Source organism: Neopelma chrysocephalum, unplaced genomic scaffold (assembly GCF_003984885.1).
Source record: "Neopelma chrysocephalum unplaced genomic scaffold, ASM398488v2 Primary Assembly neopelma1_97102, whole genome shotgun sequence".
NCBI classification, from domain to species: Eukaryota; Metazoa; Chordata; class Aves; order Passeriformes; family Pipridae; genus Neopelma; species Neopelma chrysocephalum.
In genome coordinates this window covers 6,631,633-6,646,444 of record NW_020925744.1, presented here as the reverse complement: position 1 = coordinate 6,646,444, position 14,812 = coordinate 6,631,633, and the positions used below count along the sequence as shown (strand labels likewise).

The following is a 14,812-nucleotide window of genomic DNA, read 5'->3' as shown; positions in this document are numbered from 1 at the left end:
TGATCAATACTGTGGTCGTGTGAGTACTTTTCCCGTCGTCCACAACACTTATACATCAGTGACAGCTATGACAATATCAACATGTCCCTCACACCTGTAGGGGTTAAATCAGTGCCTAATTCTGCTTACAGACTCTTGAGAAAACAATCCTGTGAGCATGGTAGAGATATTTGAAGACTGAACACGCACAGTAAAATCTGATAATAGTTTAGATCTCATCTATAAAGAGGTCTCACCACCACTATTTTGGGTTTATAAGGCTCTGCAGAGGAAGCATCTATTACAAATTTGCCTAAACAGCACTAACAAAAGTCAGGAAGCAAAATACCTGAATGACTGGCATCTAACAGTAAATTCTATTAAAAAAGGAAGAAAACAAATAGAGACTTTTTTTTTTCCCACAGGATTATGGAGGTTGGAAGAGAACTCTGGAGAATATATAGACCTCTTCCCATGCTCAAAGGAGGTTCATCTACAGCAAGATGCCCAGCACTACGTCCTGTCAGGTTTTGAATACCTTCAAAGACAGATATTCCACAATCTCTCTGGTCAACCACTTCCACCGTTTGACAACTTCCCAATTAAAATGCTATTTTCCTTTATATAAATGAGGTTTCCTGTGCTTCTGTTCCCGCCCATTGTCTCTTGCCCTGTCATTGGGTATCACTGATCTGGCTCCTTCTTCTTTACTCCTCCCATATCAATCTTTTATACACATTAATAAGATTCTCTCTGAGCCCTCTGCTTTTCAGGCTAAACAGTCCCTGCTCTCAGCCTTTTCCTATATGGCACATGTTCCAACACTTAATAATTTTTGCTGTGTTTACTTGATGCCCGCTCAGCTGGTGCTACAAAATGAATCTAGGAGCTGTTAGCTGGGGTGAGATAAGAAAGGGTTTAATTCTTGCCAAGGCAATTAGATGTTACACGGTGCACACCCAGCTGTGCCCGGGATGTTACATTTATAACAATATCTGGCCAATCCTAAGTGTGTCCACCTTATAACTTTTGGCCTGGTCCACCCCCTGGCCCGCCTCTTGGAATTGGGTCTGGGGTGCTTTTTGGGACCCCCTCTTCATCATCTTCATCATCTTCATCATCTTCAGGGTACAGAGAGCAGGGTGACCTAGTTCCTTGATTCTGTCCTGCGGTTTAGGCCAAGATACAGGCGTTCTCCAAACAAGACAGGCTTGCCTTGACAAGAGACAAAACATTTTCTACTGGATATGGGGGTAGGGTGATAGGGGGGTATGGAATGGGGTGAGATGATTAAGGAATGTATAAACTAAAGGGTACTATGGGGAGGAGGGAGAAAGGGTTTCTAAAATCTACTTCTATTACCTATAAAACTTATAAGGTAGAAAAATAAAAAATCATTATGGGCTTAAGGCATCAACTGGACTTGCTGACTAGTGCTGAGGAAGTATCTCCCTCAACCTGCTGGCAATGCTCTCAATGCAGTTATGAATGCTGCTGATATTCTTTGCTTCAAAGACACACTGTTGGCTCATGGTCACGTTAGTGACCACCAGGACTTTGAAGGACTTGTCAGCAAAGCTTCTTTCAAATCAGCCCCCCCCATCCCCAGCACTCACTGGTGCATGGACTTTTTCCTCCCCAGGAGAAGGCTTGGCAATTCCCTTTTTTTTTTTAACTTTATGAAATCCCTGTTTACCTATTTCTCTAGTAAGTCAAGGTCCCTCTGCACAGCAGTACAACCCTCTGCTGCATTTAGCCACTTTTCCCCATTTTGCAATATTTGCACGCCTGGTTAGGGCACTCTGTCCTTGTTTAGGACAGAATGTCCCATCATCCAGGTGTTAACCATTACCGGCCCATTATCAGCCCTGGGGTACTCACCACTAAGGGACAGCCAGCTGAACTTTGTGCCACTGATCACAACCCTCTGAGCCCAGCAACTCCACTGATTTCTGAGTTTACCTCACTACCCACCTTTTCAGCCTGTACTTCCTGAGGTTGCCTATAAGGATGTGATGAAGGACAGTGTTGAATGCTTTACTACTCTCAACATAAACAGTATCCACCACTGCTATCCCCTCATCGACCATTTTGGTCAATTCCACACTGTGTAAAAGTGGAACTGTTATTAAAAAAGAAATGTGCAGTAGTTAGTAGGGCAGTACTTAGAGACAATGTTCGAAGCAGTCTGGTTAATTTTCAAAGCAACGCTTTCTCTAATTTCAAAGAAAATTTAACAAGCATACTAGTGCATATGCTTAGAAGATATGATTCCATATTATCACCTCATTTTTTTGTGAAAGAGACCACAAAATTAATTTTTGACTTTTTGAAACATTGCACAGTTTTCATTGATTTCCATATGCACATTGGTACGAAATCTTTCTCTTAATTTTCCATCTGGGAAATTACGGGAAATAAAACTCCTAAAACCTGAAAGATATAAAAAACAATGGAAAAGCCAACAGAAATAGAGTATGAAAGGAGAGGAATAATTTTTAAAAATATTATCAAGAGTATTTGTTGTCTAAGAAAAAGAAGACAGAACTATATTCAGAATGAAGAAAGATTGTCAACTAAGGAAGTATAAAAATACTAAATTCCAGAAAAAGAAGTGTTATTCTGAATTTGTTTTTCATCACAACAGTTTACTAAAAGCAATATTGTTTGCAGGAAAAGAAGTTCAAAAAACTGACATGATACAAAGCATGCTTACTTTTCAACTCAGTTTTTTTTTTCTGAAATGCACTCATAAAATGTAATCAAATATTTTCCCTTTTACTGTCTTTCAATAGGTCATCTATAGGACAAGAATATGTGAATTTAATATAGTATGAACTACTGAAAGGTTATAGTTAATGATGAAACCATTGCTTCTTTGAAGCAGTAGATTAGTTATTGTAATTTCTAAATTTAAGCAACGAAGGATTTCAATTTCCTTCAAATGTCATATTTCCAGGGTTGAAAATAGTGCTTATAGCTCTAATCCTTTCTAATCTAGACTTCAGTCAAGCAAATTCTAAAAGCTTATGAGAATTTTTAAGACATTTAAGCATTTGTAAAAAAAGAAAAATGTGTTAAAATCCATGTTAGATGCTGAGCAATTAACAGAGGCATCTAAAAATTATTAAGACAAGGAGTGGAAGAATTCTGAACTATTGTGATCAAAAGGATACAAAGATAAAACCAGCTTGTGATATGAAATAAATTTAAATATTAAACTGTCTTCTATGTAGAATGGAAAAGACAAATCCTAAAGAATTCAGCTGTGATACTATTTAAGTATGGTAAATTAACTCCAGGAAATTAATTCTAAAGAATAATTTTTTCATTACATCCCAAACTACTTACCTAACACACTAACAAAAACATCAAAAAAATGAAAGGTGAGAAGAGGTTCTTTCATCTGGTCAAAGTAGTCAACTATAGTTGTGAAAACATCTCTTTCAAAGCCTACATATGTAGGCTGCTTCATATCTGAGCAGCTGGGCCCTACGAAGAAAAAAAAAAAAGGGGGAGGAAAGAAAGAGAGAGAGAACATTGATTTTAAGCCACCAACTAGATCAGTATTTTCTAATTCAGTTCATGCAAATACACCATTAGAGGAAAAAAAAGGAAAAAAAAAAGAAAAGACTCATTCTTCAAAATAAGTGAAATTTTATTGATCTACTGAATTGATCTATTCCCAACATGTCTAGTGAAGACACATAGTGGAGGAAAAACATGAACGGAATAGTTAAGCCTTTATATACTTCATTGAAATAAGCTGCACTGGAAGGAGAATACATGCTGGCAAGTCTTTTCCAACTTTGTTTAGGCAATTTTCATAAAAAATAGTGAAGGTGAATATAAACAGGATTTGATAAAGTGGTAAAGCCACAGTCAACTCAATTGATTTTTACAGGGGTGGGCTGTTTGTGGGGTATTTTTCCCCCTCCTGAATTACTTACAATTTGCTAGACATTTCATTGCAGATAATATCCAGTGAGGTAGTTCCTCTGCATGGGGAAGAAATAGACAGAAATCAAAAGGAGGAGAAAAAATTAGAAAAATATCTAACTGTAAGATAAAAGCACAGCTGAAAACACTATAAGAAGTTCCTCCTGTGTAGTAAATGAACTGACTCCAGAGGTAGGCTATACCTTAATGTAAAATCTAACTTGAATTACATCTATAATTCAGTATCTTCAGTATTCCCTGTCAACCACGTATGCATTCTGCTCTTGCAACTCAATCAGCAAAATGGATCATATCACAAATCCTTAACCTACCCCAAAAAAATCAGACAAACTAACTCAAGCTACACCTTCACCAGTGCAATACAGTGAAGTATTTACTTTGCACTGAAGGTGATGAAAAGCACTTGTATATTCAGTTCTGTCATTTCTACGAGGCTGAAGTTAATACTTTGAGGTGCTCCAACCGTCTTTAAAATGCCCACACACACATTCTGAAGGATGTTTCATTCACAATCAAAACAGGTTTCAATATCATACTTAATTTCTCTACAAAACTTGTGAAAACCATGGTGGCAATAACAGTGTGATATGTCAGAGCAGCAGAGATGCCTTATTTTCTCCCTGATGTGGAAAGGAGCTCTAAACATGATACTATCTTCAAAACACATTGACTGAAAACTCAAAATTTTTTAAGCATGTCTCAGTGTATATTTTGGCTCTCTCCCAATTTTTAATACATTTTTTCTTCACGTAAACCCTCCAGGCAGTTGAAAGGGCAGGGTTGAGAAAGCCACCTTGAAGTGAATAAAATCCCTATCTTTATAAATGGTAAAAATTTGCTGCTGTTCCATCTTCATTTTTCAACCCTAAAGCTGGAATATGTTTAAGAGAGTAAATATGAAACAAACACTGACTTTTACAAATGGGATGTCAGAGGAGAACAATGGCCTTCTACTTTGTAAAAACTCTAGTACAGATGTGATCATAAAAGTATAAAGATGCTACAGGTTAGTATAAATTAGAACTAATATTTCATACTAGTAAACTACAATATAAAAAACTTAAATGAAAACTTCTAAAATACTCACTTGATTTGTCTTCTAAAGTGACAATGCCTTGCTTATTGACATTGTATGCATTTTGAACTATATGTTTTGAATTCACAAGTTTTGCGTCTAACACTTCATCCAGAGAATCCAAACCCAAGACCTTTTGTAATCTGTAAAAACACATAAACACATAGTTCACACATCATCTAATCTGGAAAACGCAAACAAAGTATTTGGATAGATACAATTCTGAAAAAAAGGAGGCCTCCATTCCATCGAGTGCAACTCCTGCTCCTCACAGGACTACCTAGATTCACAGAATCTCCTGAACAAGAAGGAACCCATAAGGACTCCAACTCCTGGTTTGCATACCACAGCCCCAAAAATCACACCATGTGCCTGAGAGCATTGCCCAAACACTTGAACTTTGTCAGGCTTGGTGCCGTGTAAACTTTCCTGGGGATCCTGTTCCAGTGCCCAATCACCCTCTCAGTGAAAAAACATTTCCTAATGTGGAGTCTGAAGTTCCCTGACACAGCCTGATTCCATCTCCTTGTTTCCTACTGCTGGTCACCAAAGATCATCTGCATCTCTGCCTCCCTTGAATTTGTAGACTGCAACGAGGTCACTCCCCAGCCTTCTCAAAGTTGAACAAACCAAGTGACCTCAGCCTCTCCTCCTAAATTTTGCCCTCAAGACCTTTCACCATCTTAGTTGCCGTCCTCTGGACATTCTCTGTGCATGTTGACAGTTTACCTAGAAGGATACTGCAAGAGACAGTATCAAAAGCTTTGCCAAAATCCAAAACCAGCACATCTATTGACTTCTCTTTGTCCCTTGGTCAAGAGGGACCTTGTCATAAAAGGAAATTGAATTCATCAAGCAGGACTTTTCCCTGTTGAAACTGTGATGGTTTTGATCAATGACTGCGTTGTCTCTCAAGCATTTTAAATTAACTCCCAAAATAACCTTTTCCATCATTTTACCAGGCACTTAAGTGAGACTGACAGGACTGTAACTACCAGGATCTTCACTCTTAGCCTTCTTAAAACTTGGGAAAATATTTACCAGCTTCCAATCAACTGGGACCTCTCCGGGCTCCCAGGTCAGTTGAAAATAATGGAGAGAGATTCTGCAATGACATCATCCAGCTCTTTCAGTACTCTGGGATGAATCTCATTGGCCTTCATGGATTTAAGTGCATCCAGCTGGAGTAGTAAGTTTCAAACAAGTTCAGGGTCAACTGCGATTCTCCCATTTTCCCCAGTAATAATCTTCCTACACAGAGCTCTGGGGGTCCCAGGGGTCCATCATCAGACTTAGAGAGGCCATAGCTTTTTGCCGGGCTAATACCACTGCTCCCTGGTCAAGCTGGCAGGGTTTCAGGACCCTTCCACACAAACTGCTGTGCCAACCCTGTTTGCTAGTGCTCCATAGGGGTCTCTATGTGAAGGAGGGGCTTGGCCACCATTGTCCCTGGCCCTGTTGCCCAGGTCCCATCAGGTAATACCATGTGAGCTGCAGGCAGAGACAAGAGGGTCCCTCCACTCCCCTGCAATCTCCATCTTTGAGGAAACCTGGCAGTGCACATGCACTAAAGTACATGCTGCCAATCATTCTGTCACCAAAGATGCTTGCCTCAGCATGGAGTTCATTACATGCACATAATGTGCTAGGTTTACATTAAAGTAATCATTAGTAAGGCCTCAACTGTGCTGTAATATTAGCTAATGTATATTATTTTTTACCCCTGCATAAATTGTCTTAAACAATGACTTCAACTTTGCATAGGATATTCCTTTTGAATATAGTAAAGAATATCTGACTCTCAAAGCCTTCAGCACTCAAGTAGCTACTCCATTTATCTCATACAAAGTACTGTACTTGACACTGAAAGGGTTCACAGTGTTGAATTCCTACATAAGTGCTTCTATTTCATAGCAAAAAGAGAAAAAAAAGAAGAAGACTGAGAGAAAAAAGTGATTAAATAAGACAAAGCCCACACAACAAAAGGACTAGCATAACACAACATGAAAAAGTCAAAAGGTACCAAGCACAATAAAATTTTTTTGCAGACTTGATTTGCTGAATTTTGTTAGCCAAATAACAAATTGAGAGTAGTAGAGAGTAGTATAATCTAGACACTGTAGCTTTGAAGGCAGCGATGAAAAGTGAGTGGGTGAAATTACAAGCATTACCAGAGAAGACAGGCAAGACTATTACCTACTACACAGCGTTACCACAACTTGACTCAGAAGTATACTCACTGCGACAAAGTCATGGATTTCCATATCTCTTCTATATTTGTTTGTGTTAGCTCTCTGCGGAACACAAGTTTGCATGCTGGTACTTCCCCTATGGCTATACTGTGTCGCTTGTACCACATCTCGGAGTTCTGAAACCAGGAAAAACTCTCCTCATTAACCGGTGCCTTTTCAAGTATTAAACAGTATAATACAATTGTGGTACAGCATTTCAAGCATTCCTAAATTCCAGTAAAGTCTTCAGGATGCAAGTGAGTGAGTTTCACAGGTGTAAAACATTTTTCTCAATCACACACAATCTTTTCTCAATTCCTTAACTTGTCCAAAGCCGAAAAATTATGTGTATCAGAATAACCATTACAGTTCAGGAGTCAATGGCCTTTAATCCTGTGTTCAGGTCGTCTCCATGATTAAAATCAGTTCATCTACCATTTTAAGATTACACATCTGCTTATGGAAAAGTTATTGGAGAATTATTAGATGAAATACCCACTCATCCTTTTTCAGCATATACTGATCATAACTAAACATCAAGTTCATTAGCAGGTTTTATACATGAAGAAACTAAAAGCAAATAGCTACATCTGAAGACACTCATCAGTCCACCATTACAACAGAATAAAGTAAAGCTGAGAATGCAGAAAACTACTATCTTTTACCCAACCTTCAATCCAAGCTTGATATTTGAAGATTGTCATTAAGGTGTCAGTGGATGGACATACAATACAGTTTGTACCAGCAACATACTTTTCAACACAAAACTCCTAGTCATTCCCAGTTCTTCAATTTGTATCACAGAACAGTGCTAAAGCGCATTAAAAGTATTACTTGTGATCACAACCAAACCACAAAATACACTCCAGGAATGTACTTAAATTACTCCAAGTGCTAATCGTCTGTCATTTCATGACACTAGACTAGAGCTAGTTTGAAACAAATAGCACCCTCTGAAATTAAGAGTCTGGTCTTCCACATCAGTATTTCACAACACAGATCCATGCACATCAATCCATACACAGCCAGTAAGTGCTCAGATTGATACTGGAGCAACTCAAGATGCCACCATTTTCAGGTATCTGTTTTCTTTAGCATTCCAGTGGAAGATACACCTTGTCATAAACGAGCTAGCAGAAAGGAGCTTATACCTTTGCCTCAGTTACTTCAACTTACAGTTCACTGTATTAATCCAAACTGCCAATGAAAGAGATTTTGAGCTATGCCAGACTGCATGCTGTTGCATCTGAGTCAGATGCATAGAGGCAGTCTTTTCCTAACTCTTATCAGGCCAGGATGCTTGGATGGAAATTTAGAGCAGACAGCTAGAAGCTGTAGCATGTTAAAACTTCAGCAGAAACTTGCTTAGTAATTAAAATATTCTATTCTCTTGACTAGTCTTTGGCACTCTCTTTTCTTCTATCCTAATCTTCTACCTAGTATTGAAGTTCTTAGGACCATGTTTTTCCTCTTCAGAAACTTGCTGTACATAAAAAGTGCACTTGATTTGCACATAGTTAATTGGATTGCAAATATGGAATAACCATTCATTCAGAAACTTTAGATGTCCAGCAAAATGGTAGGAGATACTTTTCCAAACAGTCTATGGAGATACTTTTCCAAACAGACACCAAGGCCAGTGTCCTGCACTGAAAGGCAGTAATAAAAAGGCAAAAATTATTGAAGAAGTTCCAAGAGTTCACAAAATATGAGAACACACACATATAAGATATACTGGACGAAGGACTTAGAATATACATAGCTACAAAAGCCTAGGCTTTTACCATGTCCAGGAGGTAAGAGCTGATAAAATTTTTAAAATAAAAGTATTTACATTTCATTTTATAACCAAGTATTTTGTGCCACAACAAAGAGGTCATTAGTTTGGTTTTGCTTTCCAAATATGCTTATGTCTGGGGAAGCAAAAACTGGGTGTTTTACCATTGTGATGGATTTCACTGGGATGTGTTCTTGAGAAGTGCCAGCCTTCGGTTCATTCCAGTCTGGAAATTTAATTATTTCCTTTCCACATGAAGGTTTCTTTGGATATGACTTCAGTGGTGAGGAAGGAGGAAATCTAAAATTAGAGAATATTTTTAAAGCCTTTGAACACCAACCTAATCCATATTTACTAATGTAAAACTGTAGTAGGCCGTCACACGCAGAAATACAAAAAATGCCTTGGACATTCAGTGTTCCCTGGAGACTGGTGTTAAGTGCTATGTAAAACACAGTGAGGTGTCTTGTTTGGCCTCCAGCTGCTGCTCCTGAACAGTTCAGGTCCTTTGAACCTCCCATGACATAGCTGAGCCTTGGGTAAATGTCTGATATTCCAGTGCATCTCATATAGCACCAGCTGCCTATACACAGGCAACTGACTCAGGCCATCACTAGAAGACATGGATTCTGCTGAAAAAGCTGCGGGTAGGATTTCCCCCATGTCAAGTGTGTTGTTAGCACACATATCCTAAAGCAAAGCTACATATCTAAGACACATGACCAATATTTGTATTTAATTAAAGTGCATGCAAGTGTCCACACAAAATTTTATCAACATCACCATGTTCTTTTGGATTTACATGCTTCCTATGCGAAGACCATAACCTGTAGTTCTTCTCTGGGGTCTTTTTCCATCTGTTGTGCAGACAACTAATTCACTTTTTAAGGCATTTTAAGAAGTGCCTTGAAGAAATTAGCAGAAATTTCCTTGTAGAAAACAAGGAAAACAAACTATCCAGCTTGATCAGAATCAAATTACTGCTAAATCATGCACAGAGGAATTAATGACAGCACATCACAAAGACAAATCAGTTAGGTGGCAACACATCTTCAGACTGGCCCAGACCTGATCTTGTTTACTTTCACTCCTAGGTCTTAGATGCTGAGATTCCTGATGCTTCAAGAAACTACTTAAGCCCCACTCACTCTTTAATCAGAACGTAAAAGACAGTTATGTCTGTGATTTTGCAACAAGACCTTGTACACTGCTGGATAGTATGCATGTGTCCTACTAGAAAGATACTTTCAAAAAATCCTCAGGTTTCTCCATCCTCTCATGCAGTTCCAATTAGTTTTAATTTAGTTTAATAAGTTTTTTATTTAGTTTTGTATTGCAGCATTGTTAGTCCAGTAGTGTTACTCTGCATGGGTTAAACACACAAGGGTTTTTACCATGAATACTGAGACCATTTGGCATCTTCCAGTGCTCTTTAACAGAGTATATGCAACACAGAGAGATACAATTTCCATCTGACAAACCCTGAGAAGTAGCAGCGAGCATCTCATACTAATCCTGCAAGATTTACTCTGCCTTTTGAAAGTAAACCAGATTAGATGGTAGGTGTTCAGCTGTTGACTGTTCTCAACCATTTTTCAGATACTATTTCTTAGAGTTTGATGTTAACCATCTGCAGCCTTTTTCCTTTGCCTTACACTGTTTTCAGCAGTTCCCTGTTTCATCTCAATTTCTTCACAATTTTAAGCTTTGTGCCATTTGCTGCCCTGATTCACAAACAATCAGTAAAAGAATGAGTTCTTACAAGCACGAAAAGGAGGTACATTCCCCTTTTTCACACAGCATTACAGCAAGATCTAGATGAAGACAAGTTTTTGGATGAACAATGAAAACCCCTTGATTTTATGATGAAAAGATTAACGTTACTCAAATCTAGGAGCTAAGGAGCATTCCAAGCTTGACACATCAAGATCAGAATGGTTTACAGCCAGCAACACCAGTTTTAGGACTCTGTACAAAGAGGAAATAGAGATACCTCTTTGTGTCCAGAATAGAGGATAGAGAACAAGGTCAACCAACATTGGTCCCAATGGTATAACAAGTATTAGAGCTGCATTCCAAAAGTTTACTATCAATGCAAGAGTACTAACCCTTTTGCTTTTAATAGAATTGCTGCAATTCAGAAAAAATGTAAAGCCTGACAGCTTCCAAAACTGTAACTTCTCCCTCACTATTGTAGCCTAAACTGAGCCAGTAGGTCAGAAAAAACTGTGTCTGTGTGTTCTATTTTTAAAAGTCACATTAGATCTCACCTTCATATTTAATACTTGCCAAATACCCTCAAGCAAATCAAGATTTGACAACATCTCTTTTGCATACTCCATGAAGTGAAGAAGAGCAGACAGCCACACTTATATGTGAAGGTAATGAATGACAACTGTGCACCACAGGGTACAGTCACAGCATATTAACACATACATTTACAGAAAAGGCATATACCATGTCAATATTTCCAGAGTAAGCACTGTCAGTGGAATTGACTGGTACCACTACTTTCATCAACACAGAAAAGATAAACAAATACTATTTTCAACATAACATTAGGAAAGTCCACCAGAGGGAGCTGCCAGGACATGAAACGCATGAGTAAAATAGGCTTGAAAATCAATGTTTAGTTCCATAAATAGGAAAAACCCCATGTTTTTATATTTAAAGCCATGCGTAAAATACATAGCTTATTTATGCACTAAGCCCAGTCAGAGAAAAGCTGGCTCCAGTTCAAGATGCATGAAAGGCAGTTTTAGTTAAAAAAAAAAGTTCAATTAGTCAGTTATCTTTTCAATGGGAAGTGAAGAAAGAATATCAAAACAAAATACAAAACAAAAGAGCTCTCTTATTCAATAGCAGGTCATTAGGCAGAGCACACAGAAAATTAAAAGAACAGAAATATTTAACCCAACCAATTTCCACAGCCTGTAGCTCAGGCAAGTCATGCCTGAAAACACAAATAAATGAAAGAAAAAAAATAATTTGAATGTGTCAGGATGCTAACGTGAAACAAACAAACACAAAATCCCACAGCCTCATGAACATGGCAAACCCAAACTAAAGAAATATACCATAATACCAGCAGTTACCAAAACCCATATTATATCTTTTGACAAGAGTCCATGTCCAGAAAGAAAGGAGACACCAGCAAAAAAAACTTGTGCAGATAGTGCTCTCATTTAGAATAGGCATACCAGGACTCAGCTAGGAACGTACCAAACCAACACCACACCCAGCACCATGTGCTGCAGCAGAACCTAACTCCTTTTCTGACTTGGTTCTAACAGGTAAAAAACCCACTCGATACCACCCCTTTATATTTAACCTTATTAAGGTCAAAGACCTAAGATCCTCTGCAGCTCTTCTTGTCTTCCATGCCTGTTTCCCAACCTGAACTAGTCAATGACTAGGTAAACTATCACAATCTCTTGCCCTTCCACAGCAGCCATAAGCAGGTGGCCAAAGAATTTAAGAACAAGCACACATGATACTTCTTCAGCATACTTTTGCAGCCTTCAGTCACATTCAGCTCACAGATTGCAGAGCCTGTATTGTTTTGAGATACTTAGCAAGGGATTTTCTTGAGTGAGATTCTCAAAGTATCTTCAGATACAAGACCTTTGATACACGTGTCCTTCACACTTGAGTTACAAATTCTAAAATTTAACACAAATGTGATCCAATCTGACTGTAAATAACTGAAGTGACACAAGTCTAACATAAACCACAGTACTTTCAGAAAAAAGTGCCTTGACCCTAGTTTGTTTATAACCAAGGGAAAAAATTACAGCATACAAACCTCTTATTTTTTAAGTATTCCAAATTAATAAATAAAATTAGGAGAGTAATGAACAACTGCACTTACAGCATAGGCATACGGATCAAACAGCAAAAAAGTTTAGGTTCAGTCTACGCACAAACTAGAGCAAAAAAACAATAGAGCAAACTGAAAAATAAACTTCATACATAGCAAGTGGGAATTCAGTATTACTTATTTTCCCAAAGAGGATAGTAAGAAAACATGATCTAAAAATTAATATGTAAAATTTAATTATACAGTAAAAGCTATAACAAGTATAGGCTTATTGCTAACTTACTTTCCCTATTACTTTGCATGAAGATAACTCCCATTTCCTACAAAGAAGACTCACCACGCTAAAAGTTACAAATTCGTACTTAAGATAATGGTCATTTTCATACTACTTGTGCACTGAACAAGACACTACAAGATGGTACAAATTCATAAGCCACAAATTCTGGACATCCAAACCTTAACTGAGGTCACAGAATCCACTCCAGTAACGCTAAGTTTTTCTTACAATGAAAATTCTTTTCCTCTGTTAACAAGCCACCAGTTGAGAGGCTAAACAGGGATAAGTAAGCAACCAAAGCTTTGTCTCTTCTATGACAATTTCAATCTATAAACTAAGGACCATAAAATAGGTTATATCATGAATTACTTAGATTCAGAAGACCTTTCTTTTCTCTCAGAAGGAGTAGAAACAGCAACCAAAATACTCATGGGGTTAGGGGAGAGGGAGGACAACTGGAGCTGGATGAACAATGGCATTCTCGCTTCCATCTACGTCACCTTGATATGTACTCTTCCAACACCAACAAACCTGATGTCTACAGCAATCAGAACTTGCTACCTTGTGAAACTGTAAAAGATTTTGTTAGTATTTACAGAATGTAATTGAATAGAAGTGACTTTCAAAGATATTTAAAAACAGACAAGAAAACTGAAGCCAAACATTAAATCCTGACAGTTACCCATTTCTAAGAAAAATAAAGTCTTTAAAAGGAAGGGGAGGAACACATCAACAGTTTTCCAGAGGCATTCTACAAAAATATTTGTAAGACATGAACAAGAGTTATTACACCTTGTTTCCAAAAAAACCAAAATTTTTCATCACTATATACAGGCTTACCGATACAAATGGCCATCATCTTGGAAGTCCTCTTTGCCCCACCTTCCTTTAATATCTTCGATAACATGATTTTTCAGGAACTTTTTAAGCAGCTTAACTGTTTGATCGCGAGTCACCTCTGGGCCGAAGTTTTGATTAGAGCCGAGTAGCTCATGCAAAATATCCACCGCCTCCGAGGCTTTGAAGCAACGCTCGTAGCTTTTGAAACGACAGCGGTGCTTCCGTACGGGCATCTCGGCACGGAAGAGTTCTATTATCTCGTTCCACTAAGGGAGGAGAACAAAGAAAATCGTTACGGGAACTCTGCTCCCAGGAGCGTTTTGGCTCTACAAGCGCGATCAGAGAGCAGAAACTTGAAACCCTGAAAGCAGAGCTACACAATTTTCTCGCAAATCTGCGTTTGCGAGAACACTGAAAGCTAAATCCAGGAGTTAGACTCTCCAGACCTGAGAACAAACACAGGTCTAGGAAGCTGAAATATTTAGAGCCTCATATACCTGCCGCCCTACGGACATGGCTTTTCAACCTCCCTTAGGTGGGACGAAAGGCTGGACCTGCAGCGCCGCTCCGCAGTGCCGAACTCTGCGCGGTGCCTGCACCGGGCGCCCCCACCCTGCACGGAGCCAGCCTGGCAGCAGCGGCCGGCACCCAGAAGACTGGAGAAGGAGCAGCCGTGAGGGCAGAGCAGTCCCGGGGGCAGAGCTGCCGGGGGGCAGCGGGGCACTCACCAGGCGTGTGGCGCGGTAAGGGCCGGGCCCCACCAGCCGCGGCTCCATTAGCGCGGCCGCGCGGACTCCACGCCGCGTTTGAATCCGTGCCGGGCCGCGTCGCCTCCGCCCATTGGCTAGCGGCG

At 39.0% G+C, this 14,812-nt stretch overlaps 1 protein-coding gene across 1 annotated transcript in view; it reads right to left on the bottom strand.

The window, feature by feature from the left end:
* DEPDC1B (DEP domain containing 1B) overlaps positions 1-14,777 on the bottom strand; it is an 18,596-nt gene extending 3,819 nt beyond the window's left edge. The window contains exons 1-7 of the mRNA XM_027671534.1: positions 14,688-14,777; positions 13,960-14,225; positions 9,187-9,322; positions 7,255-7,382; positions 5,027-5,157; positions 3,930-3,977; positions 3,331-3,471 (exon numbers count right to left, since the gene is read on the bottom strand). Coding sequence (XP_027527335.1) covers positions 3,331-3,471; positions 3,930-3,977; positions 5,027-5,157; positions 7,255-7,382; positions 9,187-9,322; positions 13,960-14,225; positions 14,688-14,735 — 898 coding nt within the window. The 5' untranslated portion in view covers positions 14,736-14,777. The remainder of the gene's footprint in view (positions 1-3,330; positions 3,472-3,929; positions 3,978-5,026; positions 5,158-7,254; positions 7,383-9,186; positions 9,323-13,959; positions 14,226-14,687) is intronic.
* Positions 14,778-14,812: the final 35 nt, after the last annotated feature.